Source organism: Erithacus rubecula, assembly GCF_903797595.1.
Source record: "Erithacus rubecula genome assembly, chromosome: 14".
In the NCBI taxonomy this organism is placed as follows: Eukaryota; Metazoa; Chordata; class Aves; order Passeriformes; family Muscicapidae; genus Erithacus; species Erithacus rubecula.
In genome coordinates this window covers 2,945,986-2,972,825 of record NC_136666.1, presented here as the reverse complement: position 1 = coordinate 2,972,825, position 26,840 = coordinate 2,945,986, and the positions used below count along the sequence as shown (strand labels likewise).

Sequence of the window (26,840 nt, the reverse complement as noted above, 5' to 3'; positions counted from 1 at the left end):
TCTCCCATGAGCTTTCTTTTCTCCAGGCTGAGCCTCCTCAGCTCCTTCAGCTGCTCTTGGTGCTCTACCCTGGCTCCAGTGCTCTTCTCCCTTCCCTGGACACATTCCAGCTTGCCATTTGAATCCTGTAGACCTCCCATATCATCTTGGCTCAGTTCTCTTGAGCCCTTGAAGCTATTTGTGAGCTTCCCAATGCTGTTTACAGTTGTGTGGCTTTTTTTTTTCTTCCCTCTTTTGAGGAATTGAGCCAGCTGAAATGTTGGAAGCCTCATAATTGCAGTTTTTATTAAGAACTAAATAACTGGGAGCAGCCCTGAACTGATAAAAGACAAGCAGGCAGGCAGTGATTGCTGCACTGGATGATAGACAAATAGATTTTTATAGCACAGCACTGTCCCAATGCCTTCCAGTTCCAGGTGGTAGAGTTGGATGTTCCCTGACCTAGTAATTGGTTGGAGAAAATGAATTATTTTAAATAACTATAAACCTAGCTTTCATCTCCTCTCCTTGCTACTTTCTTTTCTACCAGAAGGTTACATTTCTGTGGCTGAAAGGCAAAAAAACGCTTACTAAATGTTTATATTCTCTTAAATCCATAGAAGCAGTGAGATAATGGAATATTCTCTAGGAGGCCTCCTAGCATGTTTTTTTCCCACTTGGAGAGCTCACTCTCTTTTTGGAGTAAGGAGGGATGAGCCTAGCTTCTAATTTTGGAAAGGGAAGAGTCAGGCAGGGATGGAGGAATGAGAGGGTGCATTGGGAAGCTGCTGGTGCAGGCAGTGTGGAGGGAAGTTGTATTTGTTTGAGGTGCACTGTGTGCCTTCCTTAGGACCCATTTCCCACAGGATTTCAGCTCCCACCATGGCTCATGCAGGGGAAGGGTCCAAATCAGTTCTGGGGTTGTATTTCAGGGGGCTGTCCCTGCCCAGAGGGGTTGTGAGGAGCTGATGCTTCACTGGTGAGACCAGCCCAGGTGGAATCAGTCCTTTCCCATTTCAAACTCAGTGATTGCAGCTTTTCTGAGAGACAGGTGCACTCAGCTATCTTCCTGGAAGTCCATCTGCATCACTGCACTAAATTACCCAGGGCATCCTCTTTTTTCCCCCCTTTTTTATCAGGATAACTGCAGGAACTGTCATTTCAGTTCCCTTCTCCTGAGTATTCCCACTCCCAGCATCTCCTGTGGGTTAAGTGGGCTGGATCTGCTCTGGGTCACAGAGCATGTTGTTTGGAGCAGGTGGGGTTCAGAGGAGGGGAGGTTGCACCAAATGAGTCCACAAGCTCAGTGAGTCCAAGAATGCAGCCCAGCCCAGGCCAGCATCGCCTGCACATCTGTCCTTCTCTTCTCTCCTCCCCTGGGGTTTTGGATACATTTTGGCAGCTTGTTTTTGGATGTTTTCCTTTGGCTCTGTGCCCCTTTTTCTCCCCTTCATTTATAGTTATAACATCTGCATGGCAGCAGCAGCAAGTGTTCCATGGTACTGGAAGGAGCTATTTTTGATCTGCTCTGATGAGCAGCAGAGGCAATTGGGAAAGGGTTGGCACTGTGCATGGGTAGATCCCTGCAGCTGGTTGTGGGTATCCTGTTCCCATTTAGTCCAGAGGAAATGATCCAGCACCACATAGCACTATTGACACAGAAAAATTGGGGCACTGCTTTACTCCTCTGCAATTAAGAGGCTGGATGTGTGTTGTGCAGTTCCCATGTTATCTCATGGCTTCTGGCTGATTTTACACATTTTCTGGCTTTCTGAAACAGCTTCTGCTATTGCACAAGATCTGAGCCACAGCCTGTGAGTGATGTCCCTGTGGTACCTTTATCTCAGATACAGGTGTGGCTGCTGCTGGGATCTCAGAGCCCTTTTTGCTTCTGCAGCAATAATTTGTCATCTCTTTTAGAGCAAAGTCGTCGAGACGACTTGGAAGCCCTTGGCCATATGTTCATGTATTTCCTCCGAGGCAGCCTGCCCTGGCAAGGACTGAAGGTAGGTTTGAGCTTTAGGTTTTGTCCTTTAAAACTTTGGCTAGTCTCTACCCAAATGAGAATCCTCTGGGGAAAATCCAGTCAGACACACTGTCCGCTGCTTTGTGTCCTTGAAGCTTAACACTGAGGCATTAAGTTTACCTGCAGGGAAGATTTTAAGGTAGAAATCAGCTGGCACTTCAAGTTGCCAAATTGGTACAGTTTTGGAGAGGAGGTTGAAGAGGGAGACAAGGACAGCAGGGAGAGAGCTGTGATTGGAAGCTGCCCTGAACTGGAGCGTGACTAGGACACAGTGATTGTTTATGAAATTCCAGTTACAGCACCACAATCCCCCAGCTGCATCTGTGATCCGTGCTTATAATGGGAGCAGTTTGATGGGTTTAGATGCACAGATGGACTTCAGCTTGAAAAACTGGTTTTCTGGCACAAGTATTTGGCTTGGCTTCCCTCCAGAGACACTGGACACTCAGTGCTGGGGAGTTTATGAGATGCTGTGTACAATGTGGAGAGCTGCGAGTAATTGAGTTGCCAACTGCCACCAACATCCATCAGCTGAGCTAACAAGGAGTAAGTCATTTGCTGGCTCCAAAGCTGTTGGAAGCTGCATCTTCACTTCTCCATCACCTCCCTGATGATTAAGCTACTGCATTCAGCTTTGGAATTGAAGGGAGTGAAGGGTCTGAGCAGGTTGGGATTATCAGGCAAGACAAGAGCTCCTGTTGGAAAAAGGAGCCAAAGCTGCTCAGCAGAGCTCTGCAATGGTCAGAGGGTGTAGACCCAGCTGGGTTCATAGACCTTGTTCAGCTGTTTTTCACCACCTATCCAGTTAGTCTCAGCTCAACCTCATCAGGCACATGCCAGAAATGTTGGCAACAGCTCATAAAAACAAAGAAGGGTTTTTCAAGCATGAAAGGGATTGTGAAAGAAATCAGACTCTCTCTGATTTTATGTCCATGCCTCTCTGTAAGTGTGTTATTCTAGTAAGTATTTTTTTTCTGGCTTAGTTGAACTTATCTGCTGTAAATTCATCCTGTGAATTATTTTAAAATAAGTCCAAGTTTATACAAGGTTCTGCAAAAGTTCCTTAGTCCAGTGCTGAGCCTGATAAAAATTAGTTCTGCTCCTTTCTGAGGTCCAGGGCAAACACTGACTCTCCAGCTGGATTTAGAATGTGGCATGTTTGCCCTTCTAGGTTTCCTCAGCTTACACTTTTGCTCTGTACTGTCAAGGCTGAATGTGCAGAGAATATTTACAGTGGTAATTACGCTGCTGCCAGGTCTAATTGACATTTTGAAATGGAGGCAAGAAGCCCCACTTTCAGGGTGACAGCTGGAGCAGAATTCTCTGCCTCAAGTTGATTTAGGTGGGAAATCCAACTGCAAATGGTTTCATTTCCTTGCTGACCAGATATTAAACCAGTGCTGAGTGATGGACAGTTTGGGGGTGAAAGGACAGGCTGTGTGAGAGCAGCTTGGGAGAAGTGTGACTGATGCAGAGTTATTATCAACGTGGTAACATCCTGTTGCACAGGGGAATACCCAGATTGCTGTGTGGTGGGTCTGTTCTGCAGTTGTTTGTGAAGGCAGCTTGATGGCCCTAAGCCTGGGGAGGTCCTGATGTGCCATTGCAGTTCATGCACCTTTATTTCTTTCTCTCATGAAACCTTCCCTGCGCAGTCCTCAGGCTGTGGGAAATGAGCCTTGTAAGACACTAATAGGGGTCATGCCTTTCTTGAGCAAAGATGTTTTGAACATCCTTGGATGCTCCCTCCCAATAGCCTGTGAAATATTCCTGCTGTTGTTGTCTAGGATACAGTTCAGTTACAAGTAACATGTCCTGATGTCACCCAGAATGAGCATTAAATACCTTGTTTTTCTTCCCATACAGCATGTCCTTTCTCACATGGTTGAACTCTTTCTCCACAACTGTTTTGTCTTTGTGCGCTGCAGGCTGACACCTTAAAAGAGAGATATCAGAAGATTGGGGACACAAAGAGAAACACTCCAGTTGAAGTTCTCTGTGAGAACTTTCCAGGTAAAGCCCTGATGGGATGGTGTGAGTGAAGCTGGAGGTGGCCATACCTTGCCAATAGGATGGGCCTGCACTGCTCTGTCAGAAAGTATTGAATGATGTGTATCCATCATGTTGTTCCTTAAGCTGGCAAACAACTGGAGCTCTGCTATAAATTAGCAGGGCCTGAGGTCTTAAAATGAACAAAACTCTTCTCATCAAGGAGGGTGGACAGTGCTCAAGAGCCTGTATGCCTGCTTTACTTCTTGGCTTCCTTCCAGAAGAACTCCTCATTATTTTCCCTCTCCCAAATGACCATGTTGGAACTACTGAGTTAATTCTTTTCCAAATGGAAGGTTTTACAGGTCTTGCAGGTGTAGGTGGTCAGCTTGGAAAATGGGATGGTGTATCTGTCCATGAATTCCACCTTCTGGGAGCAGTTTTAACGAGAGTGTTACTAAACACTTGGTGCTTCTAGCCAAGCTCAACACCTGATCTCCTGCTTCAGACCTTGGAGCTGAGAGAGCAGGATACAGAGTTAGCACCTTCCCCAGGGTCCCCTGGCCACAGAGTGAGCCTGGGAGGTTTTGGGAGAGGTTTCTGAAGTCCTGACATCAAGGAGAGCACCCACAATTAATCCCATTCCTGTAGGAGCTGTTGTGCCACATGGCTCTTTCCCAGCATGAGGAGCAGCAAGCCTGGAATGGGATCATTGATCACTCAAGTCACTGTAATTCCCCAGATGTCTCCTTCCAAAAACCACCAATTTCCAAGCAGAACAGCTTCAGGCTGACTGTTCCCATCTTTTTTCAGTCCTCCTCCTCACAGCTCCTTCAGGTCTGGGCTGATAGGAGATGAGAGAACTGAATTTTGTCCCCTCCTCACCTGAAACTGGTTGTTGTCACCTTCTGGAGGTATTTAAAAGAGAGGATTCTTTCTTCTCCTTTTTTTTTTCCCTCTTTTACCTCCATGGAAGCTACAAGCCACAGACAGAGTTAAGCATTAATAAGCAGTTCTTAGTGATAATTCTTATTTCTGTCAGCTGAAGGCAAGGTGATGGGCCAAGGGAGAGCCAAGAAGAGACAGGACAAGAGTTCCTAGGGCTCAATGTTTGGTGCATGCAAAGGGTAACCCAGATGGAAGAAAGCAATTAATTATCTTAACACCAAATCCTGGTCTGTAAATTAACCCCCTTCAGGTAAATTAACCTGGGAGCCTCCCCCTGTTGGTATAGTTTTGAATATTCAAGCTTTGCCAATGTCATAATGGGGCACCTTCCACTATTCCAGGATGCTCCAAGCCCCATGCAACCTGGCCTTGGGCACTTGCAGGGATGGGGCAGCCACAGCTTCTCTGGGCAAGAGCATTCTAAATGCCTGTGAGCAGCCTGTTGTCAGGTTCAGTGAGTTTATTTCTCACTCTGTTTTTTTTTTATACAAATATATAGAATAAATCAAGGTGTGGATGGATCAAATTTGAGCAGAGATGGGACTCCCATCTTTGCTTGAGAAGTGATTGTATTGTTTTCCATTGAGGACTGTTTTGAAAAGCCAGAGGCAGCACTGTCAGCCCAGATATTGGTTTCTAACAACTCACTTGGAAGATCCAGGATAAAAGGTGCTGCTTTTTCCCCTTTTCACAGAGGAGATGGCCACGTACCTCCGCTACGTCCGGCGATTGGACTTCTTTGAGAGACCAGACTACGATTACCTGCGGACCATCTTCACAGAGCTCTTTGAAAAGAAGGGCTACACCTTTGACTACGCCTACGACTGGGTTGGCAGGCCCATTGTGAGTTGCCCCTGCAAAATCCCCTCCAGTGCTGCTTCCCCACCCTTGCCTTTTTGATCCCAATAATCCCAATTAATGCCAGTGAGTTTAGGATCAAATCTGTCAATTCTCAACGCGGTGAGGTGTCCTGGTGTTGTGTTCAGGGGGTTTTTGTAGTGCCTCAAAGTTTTCCTGAGGGACAGAGGCCTCATCCACCTCTCTGGACATACAATTCTCATTTTTCCATTTGTGACATGAACATGATGAGACTGAATTCCCTCTAGTCTACCACAGGATTGGAGACCAGTACCTAAAATCCATCTTAAAGCAGGAAAATCATAGAAACCCCCTATAATGGTGATGCTGCCATCAAAAAGGTACAGAAGATCTAGGCAGGGTTCTTATGGATGTTCAGTGAATAATAAAATTGCAGAATGGTTTGGGATGGAAGGGACCATAAAGCCCACTTGGTTCCAAACTCCTGCCATGGGCAGGGGCATGTTCCACTATCCCAGGTTGTTCCAAGCCTCTCCCAACTTGGCCTTGTCCAGGAGTGGGGCAGCCACAGCTTTTCTGGGCAACCTTGCCAGACCCTCACCACTGTCAGGGAGGAATTTCTCCCAAATATCTAATCTAAACTTGCTCTCCTGAACTCAGAATATCTTGGAGGACACTCAGAGGCTGAACCAGCTCTGTACAGTACATGGCAAGGAAATGTGGGAGAAACCAATCTCCATTTAGCAGTTCCATGACTCCGTGTGGACCATGACCCTGAATTTCTTGCATCACTTTTATCATCAAAACACAGTTAAACTCAGGAAGACCTTGGCCAAAGGATGTGTCATGGGGAAATATGGTAGAAGAATCTAAAGCTCTTTGTGTGGGTCATTCTGCTCATGACCCATCCCTAAGACCAGTAATAACATCTGTAAATGAATTGTAACTGGTGTCAGATCAAATGCCATCAGTGCTAAACTTGGTACTACTGCCAGTGCTTTACTATATTTAGCATTCCCAATGCTTACTGTGCTCAACAGAGTTCCTAAGAAATCATTCCCTTTGTGAGTCAAGATTTTATCTTCATTTTTCTTTAATTATGAAGGCAGTTGATAAAGAGCACCTTGTAAGACAAGCGTGCTATTGCTGACAGCCACGGTGGTTGCCATGGAGATCTCGATGTTGGGAGCAGGGATTATGACTTTGGTGAGAAGAGAGCAGATGAAGCTTTAATTTTTACATGTCCTGTTTCTATGCAGGCGTGATTTTTACAAGTGGTGAGACAATGGGATGAGGAAAACAAGTCTGTGTATTTTCTGTGTGAGACGCACTAGGTGTGATCTGGCATTGAGTCAGGCACTTAACTTCTGTACCTCACACTGTACCTTCTTAATTAATTTTTATACAAGACATTTGGTGCTGGTGTCCACCATCAAATTCCATACCTGTAAATCACAGGGATTTTATAGCCCTGGCTGTAATTCTCCTTGGCTCCTTTGGGCAGTGTTTTAATGTTTTTTTGCTCCTTACTGGCCCGGCAAGGTAGGTTTGTGCATGTGAGAGCCTTCACTCTAACCAACACCTTATTTTCCAGCCTACTCCTGTGGGATCTGTCCATGTAGATTCTGGGACCTCTGCAGTGACCAGAGACAGCCACATGCACCGGGACCGACCATCACAGCAGGCCCTTCGCAATCAGGTGCATTGCCTGGCTCCTCTCCCAATTCCAGAGCCACGTGGCATTATAGGTGGCTGGGAATGATTGTTGGTCATACCAAGGACAGTTTGTGTTTAATTTAGAGATGGTGATATGAGGAGAATTTTGTCAAAGCAATAACTGTTGAAATAAGGTATCAGCCAGTGGAATTCCTTGGTATCGTGAGCCAGCTGCAGTCCAGTTTGGAATGAGGTTGTTTTTCTGTAGTTTGTGGGTAAACAGGTTAAAGTCAATAATCCAGCCTGGTTAGACTGCCTGACTACCACATTTTTGAGGTGCTTTTACTCAGAGCACATAGACCATGGAGCAGACAGAGTTGTGCTGATGGCAGCCTGTTCCCAGGTACCCTCTGCCCACGGCTGTTACAAGGATGTGTGTCCCAAGAACATCCATGTGTCCTTCTCAGGGTGTCCAGTTCACAGTGTGAGTGTTGCAAAGCACAAAGGACAGGCAGGGCAGAACCCTCAGGAAGGCATCACAGTCTGGATGAACTGCCACAGGGAAATGGAATTTCCCATTTTTCCTTTCTCGTTGTACTGTTTTGTTGGTGGGGAGAGTTTGGATTTTCTGTGTTAATAGAATTGTCAGACTTTCAGTAGATCCCAGCTGGAGCTGTTGCTGCTCTTATTCCCAGGGAGTGGTTCTGGGTTTATTCTGCTCCCCCAAACTCCATGTTCTGCCCAGTTCCTCAAGCTAGGGTTTGTGGGTACAGAACCAAGCATGGGGTGTAACAACCTGCCTGGGCTCAGCCTTCCTGGGCTCTGAGGGGTCACACAGCTAACATAGGGTAGGATACATCCCCATCCATCAGCTACACTCAAGGTGACCCCTCCTTGGGTACTGTTGCTGTAGGAAGCTGAGTTGTTTGCAGCACATATGTGGTGATTAGTGTGGGCTGGTGTATGAGCCCTGATACAGTCATCTGCTTCAATAAATTCCCTGATGGATGCAGTAACCCCCTGGTTTTGAGGGGATTGTTCAGCCACTCTCCTCTTGTCCACCACAGATCTTCACATTGTGTATGTGTGAGGCATCGTGTTTCCTTGACAGCACAGTGACACCTGGCTTCATTTTCAGGCATTTAGTTCATAAAGGCTCAAAGAAATCTCAAAATATGCAGGCAGCCTGCAGGCCTTGTTCTTCTGAGCTGCACATATAGTCCAGTTCTGGATTGCACAGCAGCTTTTGTCATAGTTTCACTTAAACATTACTTATGATGATGAATTATTTAATATAATATGGGAGAAATCAGATTCTTCTCACCAAAACACAAACAGCTCTCTTCTGAGGGATGTTCCTTTAAAGTCTTAAGCAAAGCATTTCTCAAAAGGAAAAAGGCAAAAAAACAAAAGTCAAGAAGTGAATTGGAGGTGTAAGTCTGGTCCAGTTTTAATGGCCTCATTTTTGTTCTGGGATGTAATAACTTCAGATTCTCTCACAGTATTTGACTTCTAGTAAAGAGCTAATCTCCTCGTTGTAGACTTTTCATCTGGAAAGTGAAGGGTCAAAGCTCTTCCCCCTCTGTCTTTAGTTTTGCCATGTGATTTGGAAGCTGCTAGGAGGGTGATGAGTATTAATGGGAACTTGATGCTTCCAAGCTCTATCAGGGAACATTTTGGTTGGATATCAGGAAAAGGCTCTTCCCCTAGAGGGTGATTGGGCACTGAACAGGCTCCACAGGGAATGGTCATGGCCCATGACTGCCAGAGCTCCAGGAATGCTTGCACAATGCTCTCAGGCACAGGGTGAATTGTTGGGGTGTCTGTGCAGGGTCAGGAGTCAGACTGATAGTCCTTGTGAGTCTCTTCCAGCTCAGAATATTCTATTCTATTCTATTCTATTCTATTCTATTCTATTCTATTCTATTCTATTCTATTCTATTCTATTCTATTCTATTCTATTCTATTCTATTCTATTCTATTCTATTCTATTCTATTCTTTCACAGCATCACTTCCTCAGTGTCATTCCTTAGGTTGTGTTGAGCTCAGCTCAAGCCAACTTCAGACCCAGTTTTTCACGTACTTGGCTGTAGAGCTAAAAGATAAAAATCTGGCTCTTGTGGCTACTGGAGTCTTTCCTGGGAATTGGTTCCAGGCTCTCAGTCAGGAGCCTGCTTCTCCCAGCACTGATGTAGCTTCATTCCCTGGGCTGATCAAGTCACCTGATGCCATGGAAGAATAGCAGCTAGAGGAGATGACATCCACTCCTACTGTGGGTCACTGCAGCCACCATGGAAGTAAATAATGAGGTGCAGTTGGTAAAGGGGAATTTTAGCCCACCTAAAAGTATAAAAGCCTTGCTTTCTGCAAAGAAACTAACTCACTAACCAATGCACCTTTATTTCTTCTCCTTATTCTCCTTTTGGCCTCTCCTGTTTCTTTCATGCTCCTGAACTCCTGAGCAGGCGTCGTCGGATCGCAGAGGAGAGTGGGAGATCCAGCCCAGCAGGCAGACAAATACCTCGTACTTGACATCTCATCTGGCTGCAGATAGACATGGAGGATCAGTGCAGGTACCTCCTCCTTTGGTTTGTGCAGCCTTTGTGTTCAACCCCCTGAATTCTCCTCAAATTGCAGCAGTGATGTGGTCAGGAGAGCAGTTTTACTGGTCCTGTCCTATATGTCATGCTCAAGTCATGGTTTGGAAGGGACCCAAGCTGTGATGGCCAACACCATGGCTTTTACTGTTTGAACAAAAATTTTAAGCTCTTTTGAACCCAGATTTGTTAAACTGAAGACAGAAATGAGTGGCATTAGTAGGTCTGATCTATAAAGTACCCTCTACCCTGTCTCAGAGGCAGTACAGGCAGCTGAAGTAGGATTTGTTGTACATAGGCCCCACTAATGTTGTGAAAAGAGTTGAACTGTTCCAAAACAGATCACTACTAGTCTGAGGGCATGGTGAACACAAGGTGGATCTTCAGAGGATTGCACTGGAAGATGAACAGAGAATGTGCAACAGACAATGTTGGAGCAGGCATTACCAGTGTTTTTAAATTCCTGAAAAATTCCTGTTTGGTGAAGCCCAGCCTGTCCTGGTTGTCACTCAGGCTCACTGAGGGACCTTCTGGCACTAAAGCCAGAGTGAGCTGGCTGGACAGGCTGGAGAGAAGGTGCAAGAGTCATCCAAGCAAATAACAACTCTGCTATTGGTGCCTGTTTGGCAGAGCTTTGCTGTGAGAGCTGGCTCTGCTGTAAGACACAACACCCTGAACATTGGCTCTGGTGAAATGGGAATTAGAGCTTGGAGCAGGACAGAGCTGAGCCAAGGAGACAGGTAGTGCAGTGTCCCTAAGAAAAATGCAGATTAGGTTGACATTTTTACTTATTCCTGATAAGCTGTGTTCAATGTGATTTTGGCTTGATTAGCCAAGATCCTCTTTTAATTTAAAGGTATTTTACTGAGTTGCAGAGAAGCAAAGATAAGGAGGACCTGATGAATGTGTAGCTCTGCTCTCAGATGTGAGCAGAGAGTAATAACCTGGAAAAGCATCCAAGGTCAGGCTGGATGGGGTTTGGAGCAGCCTGTTCTAGTGGAAGGTGTCAGAGGGTTGCATTAGATGAACTGCAAAGGTTCTTTCTGACACAGACCATTCTGTGATTGCACAACTTCAGCACTCAGTACAGAGTAGATGTTTTTATTTATATTTTTTAATATGAGTGTCCCGTTCCACAATAAAAGGAGGACTCAGGAAGGATTATTTTGATAGATTTCTCAGACAAAAATAAAGTGCAAACACAGCAATATTATATCTGAGGACCATTGATAAAAAAGGGTAAGGAATCTTTCATCTCATGTGTAACACATGTTCAGGAATAAAGAAAAATCAGATTTGTCCTCTCAGGGAGGGGAATGTTTCCTTGTGACAGCAGCACTGAAGCAGCCCTAGGAATTGGATGGGAAGAGTTGCCAACCTGAGCAGTTTATGAGCTCCTTGTGCCACTGTAAGCACTAAAATTCTGCTTATCTGCAGTTGAGAACAGGAAATGTGCTGTGTGTGGCTTCTAGGCTGCAGAGGGTGGAATTGTTCTTCAGCAGACATCCCAGTCCATGCTGGACCTTGGCAGGTCAGCAGCTTTCAAGTCACCATTCCCTTTAAGGCAGAATTTGCCTCATGAAAATGAAGTGGTGGCACATGAAAAGCAAGGAGAAAAATCAAAGCCTTTTGTAAAATGGAATTTAACAAGTAGCTGAATGAAGTATGGGAAGAGCCCTGGGAACAATGCATTAAGTGCCAGTGCTCTGCAAATCTGCATAGGAAGCATGGGGGTCTGAAGAACCATGGTAGCCCTGGGTGACGAGTAAGGGAAGAGGTGAAGACCAAGGAGTTGTCACTCAAGGAGAGCTCTGAGCACTATGTGAGCTGAGTTCTGACCTGTCCTGGCAGAGCCCAAGGGGCCCCTGCTGCTGCTCTGCTTTGCAAAACTTGGCAGCCTCCTAAAACGGTGCCAAGAAACAGGAGCAAATGGTTATTTCTCAGATTTCCCATTCCCTCAGCAGCCCTTGCCAGGGAGCCTCACAAACCAGGTGTTCTTTGTGTTGCAGGTGGTGAGCTCAACCAACGGGGAGCTGAATGTGGATGACCCAACAGGAGCACACTCCAATGCTCCCATCACAGCACAGGCCGAGGTGGAGGTGGTGGAGGAAGCTAAGTAAGTTTGCTTTATAACAGCCTTTCCACTGGTTGATCATTATCCTTCTCCTTGGAAGCGAGTGGGGACATTTTTTCTGTGGCAAAAAGTCTTCAGTGCTCGTGTCCCATGCCCTTTTCCTTGCATATTGCTGCTTTTGTGCATGGTGCCTTCAGTGCTGCTGCTGCTTCTCTTTGACACTTGTCATGCCTGGAGAACATAACTCTTACTCAGAGCATGCATTGCCAGATATACATTTCAGTAACACAGATACCAAAATACCAGGAGCTGATCTCAGGAATCCCAGTGAGCATCCCCCATTGCAGAGAGAACACGCTGTGCTCTCGTGAGTGTAGGAGTAGCTTGAGCACAGCTCAGCAAAGAGATCATTGGTCTGAGTTGTCACTTCATTTCTGGCTGTGAGAGGTGGGTCCCAGGTATCCAGAACAGTCTGGAAATAACTTTTGCAGAGATGGGTAGTTCTCCCTGGGGGTTCTCTTGGTCCAGCCCTGAGAAACTCGAGTGAGAGGAACCAGAAGCAGCTTGTGGAGGAGAAAGTGCACCCTCTAAGCTGACCTCTCCAGTAGCTTGTGGTCAGAGGTGAGAACTGCTGTCAGAGCTGCTGCTTTGACCATCGTGACTCCTGTCCTGTATCTGGCACCATCATGTCACCTTTTGCACCTTCTCGCCGCCTCTGAAGGAAACCAGGACCTGTCACTGCAGAGTCACCACAGAGTTCTGACACTCCCCCAGTGAGGGGCCAATTGGCCCAGGGCTGCCTTTGAACTGGTCAGTGCTGAGACATGGCCCAGATGCCTGGTTATTATCTGACTGGGTGATATGGTGCCACTTGTCCCTCACTGTTTGCCTCAATCTTTGTGGGCACTTCTGTATGAAAAGTGGCAGGTGCAAGGAAGGGGTATGGATGGAAAAGGTCCCTAGGTATGTCATCTGTGCTGCTGTCCTGAAGGTATTCTGCTCTCTATTCCCCAATCCCTTGGGAATTGCCCCTGTGTGGGATCTTGCTCACTGGTAGCTGGCCTGGCCTTGATCCCAGCAGCCACAGACACACCTTCTCCCAGCCCAAGAAGCCTTGGATTTGTACAGACTCCTCATCAGGCTGGGAGGGTGGGGAAGATCTTGAAGAGCAGCTTCCAGAATGGGCAACATACCTCTTAGATATGGGTTTTGTGGCTGACAGAGACCAGCAGTTTGGCATCATGGGCTCTAAAGAGGGTCCCCCAAGCATGTGGCTCCTAGGATGGGGGAGACTGTCACTCTCAACAGTTCTGATCCAACAACCCAATGTAAGGAAGAACCAGGAATATCTCCAGCCAATGTTTGTGCAGCAAGGCCAGGTCCAGCCCCCACTCTGTGTACAGGGGAGACATCAAGCCAGGTGGGAAGGAGCTGTGCCACCCAGACCCTATCCCACATGGTGTCTCTCTCCAGCCCTTGTTTGTGTGCTCCCAGATTGGTTTTGGAAGCAAAAGCAGAAGCAGAGCACAAGCTGCTTTGCACTGACAGGTTTGGAGTCTCTTGTAATTCCTAAGCATAGATTGCTTCATTCTGCTTGCCACAGGGAGGGTTTGTCTTTCCTTACCTCTCTGATCACAAATCCCCTCAAGCACACAAGAAGGGTAAAGGACTTTGGGATTCTGCTCTGCAGAAAAGGGTGCCAGAGAGACCTGGCAGGAGCTGGAGGTGGAGCTGGGCTCTGTGTTTTGAGATGATGTGCAGTAGTGGGATGGGCTTTCCCTGCCACTCCACAGGCAGAGCCATGCCAATGCTTCTGCTGGAGAAAAGCTCTGGATTCTTGCAGTGGGTGTTGATGGAGGGCAGGTCTCAGGTGTAGATCCATCATCAGTCCCTTCTGCTGCTGGAGCTGCAGGGACAAGAGCTGAGGTGACGCAGACTCTTTCCTGATCCCAGCTCCAGACAAGAGCCTGAGGGGCCTGGTGCCTTTGGGCAGTGGGTGCTGGTGAGAGTTGCTCCGTGGAGAGGTGGCAGGGCCAGTGGTGTGAGTGCTGGGGCGGGCGGCGGGCAGGCCTGCTGTGTGTCTGCCGCTCTGCACTGCATGTTTGCATGGCTGCAGCCACTCGCTCCATCCCACCTCTGTGAACTAATCGCTCTTTCTTCCTTTCTGTGTTTTTTCTCTATACTCTCTGTAGCTGCCTGAAAATGCTCAACTTGTGGTGAGTCCCTCTCTCCAGTCCACATGCAAGGGGGAGCGGACCAGACTAGACTGGGGTTGGCAAAACCAAACCCACCAAACGCTAAAATGGCACAAAGTCAAAGCCAACCCAGAGCTGTTTTGATTTTAGGACCTTTTGCACTATTGGGGAGGGCATGGGCTGTGTGTGACCGGCCACACTAAGCTGAGGGATTCGGCTGATCTCTGAACAAATGGATGCAAAATCAGATTTTAATCCTTTCCTATTTGGCTTTCCATCTCCCCCAAACGTCTACGTCCGTGAGCAGATGATGCCTGATGGAGTTGGGCAGAGTCAGGCCTGGGCTGGCTGAGCCTCTTGCAGGAATTCCTCCCACAGACAGTTACAAAGGGAAAAATCCTGCACCAGTTATTGAGGAGAGGGGCCAGATGCTTCCTTGGAAAGTGTCATCTTGGAGAAATATAGGAAGGACAAGGCCAGGGAGTCCTTATTAGTGACAGAGCCCCTACTCAGAGAGGGTGGGTGGGAGGTGGCTCCTTTCCAGCCAGCTGAGGTGCAGGTGAATGGGCTTCTCCAGGAAAAAAGGGATGGAAAGGTTGGGATTAGCACTGATCCAAGCCCAGCTTGGGGCTTTATCAGGGTCTTGAAGCTGCAGCTGTAGTGTCCCAGGCTCAGGCTGTCCCAGGAGGTGCCCCTTGTGGAAGCCATGTATCCAGTAACTGAAGGACCAAGCAGACACTCAGATCTGAGTTTTTAGGTTCCAGGGTAGGCTGATGGTTGGAAATTGCCACATAGTGAGGGGACCAAGCCCATGAGTGGCGAGGAATGTCCTTGTTGGATGGGAGACTGACTCTGCCCTGCTCTCCATAGGCATCGCCTCCAGTATCTCTGGCACCTCTGGCTTCTCTGTATGTCGTAGTCTGGGGCTGTTCTCTTGGGCATCATCTGCATGCACAGAGATCACGTTCTGTAACTGTCAGCCTGCCTTATCCTTTTGTTTTTGTTTGGTGTTTTGCCTTTGCCTGTCTGAACTCCCAGGACTTCCTTTCCTGAATCCTTCCCTGGACCTCTGAGTAAGAGCCTAAAAAGACAGTTACAAGGAAAACCAGCCAGAAGTTAGTCAGCTCCCTTTGTTTGGTGCCCAAGGGGTTGAGTGCTGCTCAGCCCCTTCTTCCCTTACCTGCTGCATGCAAAACCATCACTCATGCATCCTCCATCCTCTCCCTGTGACGTCTCCCTTACTCACCATCACAGAAGCCATGAAGGAAGGTGGCTACTGTGGGAGAGAAATACTGCAACAGGCTAAAGCAGGAGATGGGGGCAAGATGGCCCAGGATAACAGAATGCCAGAGCAGTCCTGGGGCAGGGATTCCAGCCTGGGATGGGGGTGCTGAGGTGGCAGACAAACACCTCAGGGTGGGTGGACAGCAGAGGTATCACTTGACCTGCAAGGACAAGGGCTTTGCATTTCTCCTCATCCCACCGCCAAACTGGGTCTGTTCAGGAGCCTAGAGACAAATCACTGACATCAGTCTGTGCAGTGGGAAGGGTCCCTCCTCCTGGGGGGCTGTGGGAGCTCTCCATGTCACAGGGAGAGTTGTTTGTTCTGCCAAGCAGTCGATCTGTGCTGGCAGGCTCAGCTCATGCCAGGTTGTGCTCACCCATCGCTTTTGCAGCCCAGAGTAAGGCTTGAGCACCCAGGGACAAGCATCTGGGTGAGAGTTCCTCCAGCTCTGAGAGGACAGGGTTGTAAAGCTGACATTACAGTGAAAAATAGTTTGGAGAAGATGTTGGAGTGGCTTGGAATGTTTTTAGCCTACAACAGATGGTTATAGGAAAAAATGGTCTTTGCATCCTCATGTTTGCCTGCCAGAGCTCAGGGAGCATTTGAACAACACTCTCAGGCACATGGTTGGATTCTTGGGGCTGTCCTGTGCAGAGCTGGGAGTTGGACTCGATGATCCCTGTGGGTCTCTTCCAGCTCAGGGTCTTCTCAGACTCAGTGGTCTACTCTGGTTGCTTGTCCAGGCATCCCTTCAGCATCACCCGGGCTTCTCAGGGACGGCCGTCCCAGCAGGTGGAGAGAGACATGTAGTTTGGGAGAACTCACACAGATGTGCAGAGCATTCCTGACAGTGGGCTGAGGGTAATTCAAGGAATTCTGTAGGAAACCAGGAGGAGTGTAGGATCTGGACGACTGCTCCCAGTGTATCCCACAGGGAACCCACCGCTCCTCACGGTTCAGCTGTGCTGGGCGTTTCTCCCCCCACCTCAGCCTCCACTCTCCATCCTTGCTTCCCCTAATCCTGTGCACCACCCTCACATCAGATGGGGGAAGAAGCAGGGGTTCTGCATCCCAATACTGAGTGATTGATCCAGGGTGGAAGCTCTGGTTATCGTGAAAGGTTCAGTAAAGAAACCTGGTCCCTGAGCCAAGGTCTCTTTGGAATCTGTTTTTTGTAGTGAACAGTGGTGAAAACAATATGTCTTGTGGCTGGGAAAAGCAGCCAGAGCTCAGCATCCCAGTCCCTTCCTCTGGGGTGGGACAGAGGGAGTGGAGCACCTGGGTCTGTGTTTTACTGCTTTCCCAGCTGGCTCCTCGTGTTCCAGTGGAGCCTGGGAGGGAGGAGCCCAGCCAGGAGGGAGAAGCCTGGCCAGCAGTGTGGGGCCTGGCAGTGGGATACCCCAGCTGGTCTCCAGGCTGGGCTGGTGGTGCCATCACCCACCAGCACCTGCCCCCATCCCGGCAGGGCGGGGCCCGGGCTGGGCAGGCAGAGGTGCTGTTGCATGAGAACAAGTGGGGAGACAGTGGGGACATCATGGGGACATTGTGGACACATCATGGGGACACTGCAGGCTGCCAGCAAGGGGCTGACTCTCCCTCCTTGTCCTTTGTGCCCTAGGTGCTGCTGCTTTTTTAAGAGGAAACGGAAGAAGACGGCTCAGCGTCACAAGTGACCGGTGCCTCCTGAGCCTTGCAGGAACCACCACACCTGCAGCTCCTGCCCTGTCTCACTGGAAGGGGCTTCTCTTTAGGAGGGAGGAGGAGGAGGCATAGGAGGAAGACAGAAAAATGAAAACAAACAAAAAAATCCAAGTGACATTTTAAACCAAAAAGAGAAGAAAACGTTCCAAAACAAACCACTCTGGGGTAGATCTGCTGAATGGTCTCCCTCATTCACTCCAAGCCTGAAGCTCCTTTTGGGACCAGGACTGTGGCTGGCTCAGGTCTTGGTCGCCCTGGGAGGGGGGCTGGCTGGCTGACCCACCTTCCTGTTGTTTACGGCGAAGGCATTGCGTTGATGCAAACCTGAGGACTGTGCTTAGTTCCTGCTCACTTTCCTCCCCTCCCTCCCCTGCACTCTGCTCCTATGTCCTCCTCCCTCCTTAATTAAGTGAAGAAATTCCATAGGCTCAATTGGCTGTGGAGAGGGCAGGAGGATGCGGGTGGGAGAAGGGCCTGACTGCTGCAGCAGGAAGAGACAGGTTCTCTCTGTGGCTCCTTGGGAACAGTTACACTGTAATGTGCAAGCTGTGAGAAATTTGCAATCTACTGTTCCAGTTAGGGGGTTTTTTCTGGCTCCCTTGACACCTCCCTCCTCTGACAGTAACAGAGCAGTGTGGATTGTTTTAAAGAAGCTGACGTCGTCGTTGCACTTTTTATTATTTTTAGCATTTACAGATGCACATTGTATCTGTGGATCTCTGCATGGCCATGCCAGCACAGGCAGACATCCAGCGAGGAGGATGGTGGGGTGCACGGAAATGTCCTTGAGTGGGGATGTTCACAACCCTCGTGCCAGTCTGGGGCTCCTGGCGCCCACCTTGGGCCACGGGCTGAGGAAAGCATACTTGAATTTCCAATCACCCTTCCTAGCTGCCAGTGAATGTCCTTTCCATGGTTTCCTACACCATGCCTGACCCAGCTGGCCAGGGGACACAAGGCTGATGCCCAGCCTGGGCTGGAGGGAGCAGCATGGTCTTTGCCAAGCTGGAGAAATTTGTGCTGGTTTAAGAGGTAGATCAGGATTGAGGTTACTGAGAAACAGCCATTTCCTGAAGTGTGGGCATTTCTTGGTGTGGGTGGCCAGGCAGCCTTCCTAAATCCCTCCTTGAGGTGGTTGGGAACCTTCAGCAAGAACATATTAGTGGGAGCAAAGCATCCCCAGCAGGGGAAAGGATACTTCATGCCTTAACACTGATCCCATCTCCCGATGGTCAGATAGGTTTGACTGGAATTGCCTTCACATCCTCTCTGTGAGCATGGGGCAGGTGCAAGTCTGCCCACACCATCCCACCCCCGGAGCAGCCACGGTTCTCCTGCACCACTTGGAGCAAAACCAGTGTCAAGGAAAGGGCTTGGGGTGCTTTGCACACTCAGAAAAACAGTGAAATCTTGCATCCAACTGCAGCGTTTCCCAAATTGGAGGAGATGAGGCTGCCAGCGGTTACTGAAGAGGTGGCAGGGCTATGGGACAACTCGAGCAGCTTTGGGGAGATTATAAATAGATTTGTTCGACTTTGTCTTTCCATGTGTGACCCCAGATCAGGCTGGAATGGTTCACTTGTCATAAACTTGGGCCTGGCTTACCCCAAAGTCCTGGAGAGCATGAAGGGAGGAAAGGGAGAGACTAGATCTCATTCTCATTTATTCGAGTTAATCTGTGTAGCTTGGAGTTCACAGAGCAACATTGCCAGGGGGTTCAGTTTCCCTGGCTGGGTAGGAGCAGGCTTGGAGGGCAGATCAGCCTGGGCAGTGAGCTCTGGGCATGCTCTTCATGCATTCCCGAGTCAGGCAGACACTGGTGTGGTCCCGGGGTGGAACAGCCTCCCTCCTGGCCGGGATCCCTGCAGGGCATCTCGTGTCCATTCTGCTGCGTTGTCTCCATGCCTTATCCCAATGAGCCGATGGAGGTGCAGAGCCCTCGGCTCAGGCACGCACCTCCTGCCCCCCAGCAAAGCGCTTTCCTGCAGCCGGGGCAGGAGCGGGGCAGGAGCAGGGCAGGAAGGGCACATGCCAGGCGTGCCGCCCTGTCCCCTTGTGCCCACAGGGAGGGCACAGCCGTGGGCACACACCACCTTCAGCTTTCCAGCCTCCTCCGCTGCCAGCGGCGCTCAGAAGCCGCGTCTCTGGCACAGGTGTTCCTCCCTGCTGTAGGAAACCATGGTTTGGCATCTTGGGAGGGGGTCCCGGGGCACAGGCGCTCCCCGGGGAGCCGCCCTGGCTGCTGCCGACGGAGCTGGGCCCTGAGACACTTCTGTTGCTGCCCTCCCAAGCCCCACTAAGTGCCTGTCACCAGAACTCGATTCCTTCTGCATCTCCTGCCGTGTTTGGTCATTCCTCGCTGCCTCCACTCGAGGAGCAGCTTGTAGTTGCAGCATATGTAAGTGTTTGCAGGGAGAGGGAGGGCGGGGCGGGGGGAAAGGGACCATCTCAACAGGTTTTTTTTCTAAATGTTTTTGGTTTCTTTTATTCCGTTGGTTTTTTTTGGAGGTTTGTTTTTTTGGGTTTTTTTTTGTTTGTTTTTTTTTTTTTTTTTTAGTGAATGTATTTGATCGTTTAGAAACTTTCCCGACCTTGTTTTTAAGTGGGTTGGTTTGAAAGCTGTTTCATGGTGACCCACTACAGCTTCTCTCCGGAGATACGGTGTTCTTTTAATCCTACAATGATGTGTTTGTAGGGGAGGACTGTCCCCCCACGGCATGCTGGTAATGCTCACTTGTACCAAGCCCTCTTGCACTATAATCGTACGGTGGACTCTTCAAAAAAAAAAAAAAAAAAAAAAAAAAGAAAAAAAAAAAAGGGCAAAGATGTGGGGTGGCTTTTTAACAAAAAAAAAATTTTGTAGAAAACTAAATAAAGCAGGTTATCAGCAAGTCCTGTACTTGAGGGAACCGCTGTCCCCAGGGAGCTGCGAGGTGACAAGGAGATGCAGGCAGAGTGAGCCAGATGTGTGGTAGGATGTAGGGCATTACCTGAGCAGTCCCTCCTCCCGTGCTGGCAGTGGTGACAGCCAGGAGAGCCCAGGCCAGGGCAGAGCTCCTGGCGGCTCCCAGCGGCTCTTGGCCCACCAACGTTGCGATGCAGTCTTCTGAGGTATCAAGTGAGATGATTTTTTTTTTTTTCCAATAAAACATTGCACTGCTGCATTGTTCTCCATTAATAGAAGTATTTATTACCTCAGCCTGACCGTGGCATTCGTGTTTTGTCTTCCTTTGGCTCTACGGGGCACTTGTGTCACTCTGTGCTCCCCTGGGAGGAGGCAACACATGGGTGGGACCTTCTGAACACTTCAGCCATACAGATTTGGGCGAGGCATGGTGGCACTGGTTTCCCTTCCCCCTGAACCCACACATTCCCACTCCAGCCGCCCTGGAATGCAGCATGCCTTGTCCTGAGGCAGCGCTTGAGAGGGGACCGCAGGGAGAGGGGTACTGGGACCTGTCTTCTGGCAAGGCTGTGGGATAAAAACTGCAGGAAGGAGTGAGAGAAGCCCTAATTGCTCTTAAATCCCAGAGAGGCTGGGCTGGAAGCACACAGGGCTGTCTGTGCTGTTGCAGATGCCTGTGTTCAGCTCAGCACCATCACTGGAGGCGTCACTGCCCATGGCAGGGCTTAGACTAGTAAAGGTGCCTTTGAACCCAAACCAGTCTGTGACTGCAAATCCTGGAGTTATTTCAACATGTGGGAATTGGGTTTTCGTCAGGTCTGGGTCAGTGTCAATCCCCAAGAAGATAAATCTCAGAGGTGGAGATGTGGGTTCCAGGGGTCAGAGAGGGAACCTTTGAGTTCCCCACGTGTCTCCAGATTTTTGGGAACAGGAAATGAAAGCTCATGGTTAAAATGATTAAAGACTGGGAATTAGGGGGGAAATGTCGCACGAGAGTCACAGTGGGAGCGGGTTCCAAGCGTAGGAACATTTTGGTTCGGGTGCGAGTGTCTCAGTGGATGCGGTGCCAGCTCTTCTCAAGGCGCTTTGGCTCTCGGGTGGCATCTCTGCTCACACACGGACCCGCCGCCATCCAGCGAGCCGGGGGCCGCGGCTGCTGCTACCGAGAGGCGCCGGGCCCGGCGGACAAAGCGGGGATGGCGCCACAAGCACAGGCGCGGCTCGCCTCCGTCCCGCCCCCGGCCGCGGCCCGCGGTCACCGCCTCTCCCTCAGCGCTCAATCATGGCGGCGCTCCCCTGTGATTGGCAGCGCCGCGCCCGCCCCGCCACGGGCAACGTGGCACAAGCCTGAACCCGGCCTTGCCGGAAAGTGCTACCTCCCCCTCCCCCCCGCGACCGCGGTTGGTCGCGCCCAGACGGGCGGAGCGGGCGGGCGCGCGGCGCGGGCGGTACCAAGGCGCGGTGCGGGCGGGGGTGCGCGGCGGGCGTGGCCGGATGCCGGCGGCGCGGCGGGCGCTGTGGCCGGGCTGCGAGCGGCGCAGGATGAAGGTGCTGGTGGCGGCGGCGGCGCTGGGCGCGGCCCTCCTGCTCCTGCTGCCCGCAGCCTCCCGCGCCGACGAGCGCAAAAAGGGACCCAAGGTCACCGCCAAGGTCGGGACAGCGAGGCGGGGCCCGCGGGGGGGGCACTGGGAAGGAGGGGAGCCCGCATGGGCGGGGGAGAGCTGGGGAAGGGGAAGCTGGGGTGAGGGGCCCTGGATGGGCTGTGGGGGTCTGGGATTGAGGGGCCCAGACGGGGAGGGTGCGGTAAGGCCGGGAGGGAGGGAGGGATGGAGGGAGGATCCAGCGCCGGGAGAGCTGAAGGTGGGGAGAGGCCTGGGGACAGCCCGGGACGTGGGGGGGCCTGGCTGGAGGGCTGGGGTCGGGATCGAGCTGGGGTGAGTGGTTAGGCTGCGAGGGGAGATGCAGCCAGCAAAGCGGGGCACCAGCCTCACCGAGTGAGGTTTTGGGCCTGGTTGGAGTTGGCGAGTTGGACTTTGGGGGGTGGGTTGGTCCAGCAAGGTGAATCTGGATGCCCTGATCCCCCCCAACCTTCCTCCACCACTGCCCCCAAGGTGTTCTTTGACCTGCGGATCGGTGAGGAGGATGTGGGCCGCGTTGTCATCGGACTCTTTGGCAAAACGGTGCCCAAGACGGTGGAGAACTTCATGGCCTTGGCCACTGGAGAGGTGAGGGGCCCTCCTGCCCTGGACCTCACCTGCCCCAGCTCAGGTCCTGCTTGGTGCCCTGGGGCAGCGCTGGGGTCACAGGGCTCTGGTCTGTCCCTCCATCTCACTCCCCGTTCTCCCTCCACACCCCCAGAAAGGATTTGGCTTCAAGGGCAGCAAGTTCCACCGTGTCATCAAAGACTTCATGATCCAGGGAGGAGACTTCACCCGCGGCGATGGCACTGGAGGTAATGTGCAGATCCAAGCCAGTGTCTTGGAGTGAGACAGCAGCTGCAATTCCAACCCCTGCAGGGCCCTGGGCCCTATGTAAAGCTGGAGCTTGGTGGAAACAAGTGGGCATAGAGCTCACAAAGACATGGCCTTGGAGCAGAACTGAGTGCTGGGATAACTGGGATGCTGGAAGCCTCCTGCTCCAGTCCCTTGGCATGATGCTCCTGCCCAGCTCTTGAGTGCTTCCAGCTCCCTGCAGCAGTCCATGTCTAATGTGTCCCTGCAGCATCAGTGCTAGCCCTCCTCTGGAATTGCTCATTCCCCCACCCAGCTTGTGTTGGAGCTATCACCACCATCACTGACCTATTCCACTGTATCCTTTTTGTCCCCACCTTAGGAAAAAGCATCTATGGGGACCGTTTCCCTGATGAGAACTTCAAGCTGAAGCATTATGGGCCAGGCTGGGTGAGCATGGCCAACGCTGGCAAGGACACCAATGGCTCCCAGTTCTTCATCACCACCGTGAAGACGCCGTGGCTGGACGGGAAGCACGTGGTGTTCGGCAAAGTGCTGGAGGGCATGGTGAGGGATGGGAGAGGGAAAGGGGGCAGTGCTCTGGGGACAGCAGGACTGGGCAGGCCTGGGCCAGGCTGGCTGTGCCCCTGTGTCCCTCTCTCACACTCTGCTCCACCCAGGACGTGGTGAGGAAGGTGGAGAGCACAAAGACAGACAGCCGGGACAAGCCGCTCAAGGACGTCACCATCGCCGACTGTGGCACCATCGAGGTGGAGAAGCCGTTTGCCATCGCCAAAGAGTGAGGGGACCAGGCCCTGCTGGGCTGTGAGGGGCTGTGGCATGGGGGCTGCTGTGCTTCCCCTACCCTGGGGCCACTGGGGCCTGCTGTGTCCCAGTGCCTGGCCCCTCTCTGTGTGGCCTCCCCGCCCGTGGGACGGGGCGCAGGCTGTTCTTCCATCACTTTTGTAAGAAGCACATGCACCAATAAATGTGACCAATGTGTTTTTTAAAGAGCTGCCTCTCCTCCCTTTAGAGGGGTGCAGATCACTCTGAATCCCTCACTCAGATGTACCCCTCAACCTTCCAGCCCCCCTCTTCCAACCTTCCTTCTTCCACATCTCATCCAGCTGGGAGCAGTGCCACAGCTGGCCCTGAGGTTGCTTTGCAGAATTCCACAGCACAGCACTTTGCCACTCAGTCAAATTGAGATTTATTGCACCAAAGCCTGGATGCAGAGAGGATTTCCAGCATCATTCAGCATCCAGAGGCTTGTTCTGCAAACCTAAGAGAGCAGAGGGGAAAGGCAGAGCTCCTGCTCTGCCAACAAAAGGGATTTTGCATGGTGGTGGGAGAGCAGTTCCCAACACCCCTTTGGCTTCTCCCCCTGTCCCCTTGGGTCATCTCACCATTTCCCTGCCCCAGCCCATCAGTGGGGAGTTAGTTTCATCACAAGGCTCTTTTCCTCACCACTGCATCCCTGGGTGCTGGGTGGGTGTCTGGGAGCTCATCACTGCAGAGGCTCGGGGCGCTGCCTGGGTGGGGCACAGCTCAGGGGGAGGTAGAGGCCCTGCAGGACCCCGCTGAGGATGGGGCTAGGGAGCAGCTCTGCGAGGAAATGGGGCTGCTGAAATAGCTTGTTCCCTCCTGAGCCCCACTAAAGGAGAAGCACCTTTGCAGGGCCCAGGAGAGCCCTTTGGAGACCTGCTCCTTACCAGTGCCGTGTGGCCGCACGTAGGGATCCCAGCAGAAGCTGACAGTGGGGTGCTGGGAAGGCTGGAGTCTGCTGCTGCTGTGGAAGAGGGGACATCAGCCCTCAGCCTGTCCCCACCATCCTCAACTCCACACACTCAGGGAGCCTAACACGAGCAGGGGGGCAATCCCAGTGCTATGTAAGGTAATCCTGCTGCAGGCAGAACTCATCTACTCACGGAGGGCTGCTGGCCTTGGCGTTCTGCTGGCACTGCCGCACCTTCAGGAACTCCAGGACGTCCTGGGGCAGCTCCTTGTTCTGGTACAGCACACCCTGCAATGCCCCAGGGGGTCAGTACCCCAAAAACCCATTCCAAGCCCTCCCCCCAAAACCCACCCTGAAGCTGCTGTACACTCCTCACCTGCAGGTAGACCTCCAGGCCCTGCCGGCGCTGCTCCAGCACTTTGGGCATCCAGTTGGGAACATGGCGTGAGGGGAAGTCAGGGACCTTGCAGATCTTCTTGATCTGAGGAAGAGTGAGGAAGGGGGTAGCAGGGCAGGCCAGAGAGGATGAGGCCAGGCTCCCTCGTCCCCTTCCTGCAGAGCTGGGGGTCTCACCCGCTTGTGCAGCGCCTGGAACTCACTGTAGCACCTGGTGACCGTGTGCCGCCGGCCATTGCACAGTACCTCCACCTGGAACACCTGCAGGGGGACAGACTCCATGGCCTCAGCAGCCTCATCATCTTGCCCATTCCCATTGCCCTCACAGTCCTCACCACCTTCACCATCCCCACCATCCTTATCACACTCATCAGCCTCACCATCATTATCAGCCTTCCAGAGGAGGTAGGACCCACTAACTCACAGACCTGGGAAGGGCACTTGGGACACTCCAGCCTCACTTCTCTAGGACAGGCAGAGACCCCCAACACCCCCATGGCCAATGGGGACACCGTGGGACCAGGCAGGACCCCCAAAAGCAGATGGGACACAATTCCCCCCTCCCAGGAGGAACACAGCAAGGTGTGACAACCCAACCCCCACCAAACCCTACCAGACAATTGTGACCCTGGAGCTGGCAGGGACCCCCAACACCTTGGGGTATGCAGGGAACCAGGAAGGGGCACATGGGAACCTCAAACCAAGGAGACAGAGGGAGATAACTCATCTGTCCTCAAGGCAGGAGAGGGTCCCTGCCTAGGGATAGTCACAGATCTCCACCCTCCTGGGGAAGGCAGGAGAACCCCCTTCCTTTCCCCAGATGGCCAGAGGAAACCCCAGAGCAGGGGTCCCCCCACTCCACTCCCCAGGGCCAGTGGGGATCCCTCAGGCCAGGGACAGCCCCTGCTTTCAAGGGTGGGGCCCTGAGGCACCTCCATCCCACAGTGACACAGTGGACCCTCAGGCCAAGGCAGAAGGGCAGAGAACCCACCTCAGAAAGGAACCCTGTGAGGACCAGCCCAGCACCCCCTGGGCCAGGGACCTCCATCCCCACTCCTTCAAGGGCTTTGTGTCTCCCTTACCAGACAGGGATCCACAAGGACAATTGGGCACCTCTCCTCCTCAGGGGAGATGGTCCAATCTGTCCCTCCCTCTCCCCTGCCTCCTCACTTGACTGGATATTTGGGACCCCTGGAGGAGCTCAGGGCTGCTGGGACCCCCCTCAGCACTGGGAGGATGTGGGGACACCCTGGTGGGCACATTAAGACCTCCACACCCTCCACCATTCAGGACAAGCAGGCAAGGATATGACAAGGACCCCTTGGGAACAGAGGGTCACCCTGGCCAGTGATGCCCCTTCCCCACCCCTTCCAGGGGTGGAGTGTCACTGTCTATCCCCCTCTAGCCTCAGCAGGGACAACCACTGCTGTGCATTTGGGGACACCAGGGGAGGAACTTGGGGACATCCCAACCCCCAGGGCAGATGTGGGTACCCAGGGACAGACAGGGACCCTACAACCCTATGGGGTCAGAGGGGATTCCCAGGAGAGAGGAACACCCCCAACAGTAAGGACAGAGGGTGGCCCCTGGGACAAGTGGGGTTCCCCAGTTGCACTTGGGGATCCTCAGTCCCTGACACACAAGGAGACACCCACCCTTGGGCAGGTGGGGACCCCACGGGAGTGACAAGAACCCCAGGGCAGGCAGGGGCAAGTGGCGGGACCCCTGGGGCGAGAGGGAAGCTGCGGGGGCAGACACACTCCTGATTTCAAAGGCAAAAGGTGCCCCCGGCAGGATCCAGGGCAGGCAGAGACCCCTGGGGCAGGGTGGAGACCACCCGAGGATACTTGGGGACCTCCAACCCTTGAGGCCGGGACACTTCAGGGTCTCCTAGGGGAAGGTGGGGATCCTCAGTCCCAGAGCAGGTGTGGCATCCCGGGGAACGAAGGGAACCGAAATAATCTCACCTTGCTTATGTCTCCAGCCCCTCCTTTAAGGGCAGTGGGTCCCCTGTAGGGACCTCCGCCTGGAACCCCTGGGTCAGGGACTCTCCCAGGGCTATTTGGGGTCCTCCCAGCCCGGGG

General features: G+C 51.8%; 3 protein-coding genes across 9 annotated transcripts in view; 2 read left to right on the top strand and 1 right to left on the bottom strand.

Annotated features, from left to right (window-relative positions):
• Positions 1 to 20,468, top strand: part of CSNK1G1 (casein kinase 1 gamma 1) — a 93,231-nt gene extending 72,763 nt beyond the window's left edge. For both annotated transcript variants that reach the window (XM_079317949.1, XM_079317948.1), the window contains 7 exons: positions 1,900 to 1,985; positions 3,934 to 4,018; positions 5,637 to 5,785; positions 7,356 to 7,460; positions 9,884 to 9,991; positions 12,025 to 12,131; positions 17,188 to 20,468. In XM_079317949.1, the coding sequence (XP_079174075.1) occupies positions 1,900 to 1,985; positions 3,934 to 4,018; positions 5,637 to 5,785; positions 7,356 to 7,460; positions 9,884 to 9,991; positions 12,025 to 12,131; positions 17,188 to 17,242 (695 nt within the window). In that variant the 3' untranslated portion in view covers positions 17,243 to 20,468. The remainder of the gene's footprint in view (positions 1 to 1,899; positions 1,986 to 3,933; positions 4,019 to 5,636; positions 5,786 to 7,355; positions 7,461 to 9,883; positions 9,992 to 12,024; positions 12,132 to 17,187) is intronic.
• Positions 1 to 26,840, bottom strand: part of SNX22 (sorting nexin 22) — a 192,650-nt gene that overhangs the window by 165,040 nt on the left and 770 nt on the right. The window contains exons 2-6 of one of the 6 annotated variants that reach the window (XM_079317960.1): positions 24,934 to 25,017; positions 24,737 to 24,841; positions 24,554 to 24,648; positions 24,338 to 24,411; positions 23,812 to 24,230 (exon numbers count right to left, since the gene is read on the bottom strand). In XM_079317960.1, the coding sequence (XP_079174086.1) occupies positions 24,133 to 24,230; positions 24,338 to 24,411; positions 24,554 to 24,648; positions 24,737 to 24,841; positions 24,934 to 25,017 (456 nt within the window). In that variant the 3' untranslated portion in view covers positions 23,812 to 24,132. Of the gene's footprint in view, positions 1 to 23,811; positions 24,231 to 24,337; positions 24,415 to 24,553; positions 24,649 to 24,736; positions 24,842 to 24,933; positions 25,018 to 26,840 lie in introns of those variants that run through there. The other 5 variants (XM_079317961.1, XM_079317959.1, XM_079317963.1 and 2 more) reach the window with 5 other exon arrangements.
• PPIB (peptidylprolyl isomerase B) lies at positions 21,623 to 23,636 on the top strand. The gene is made up of 5 exons (XM_079317957.1): positions 21,623 to 21,825; positions 22,287 to 22,400; positions 22,534 to 22,627; positions 23,008 to 23,192; positions 23,306 to 23,636. The coding sequence occupies exons 1-5, from the start codon at positions 21,670 to 21,672 to the stop codon at positions 23,426 to 23,428; spliced, it is 672 nt and encodes a 223-aa protein (XP_079174083.1). The 5' UTR covers positions 21,623 to 21,669; the 3' UTR covers positions 23,429 to 23,636.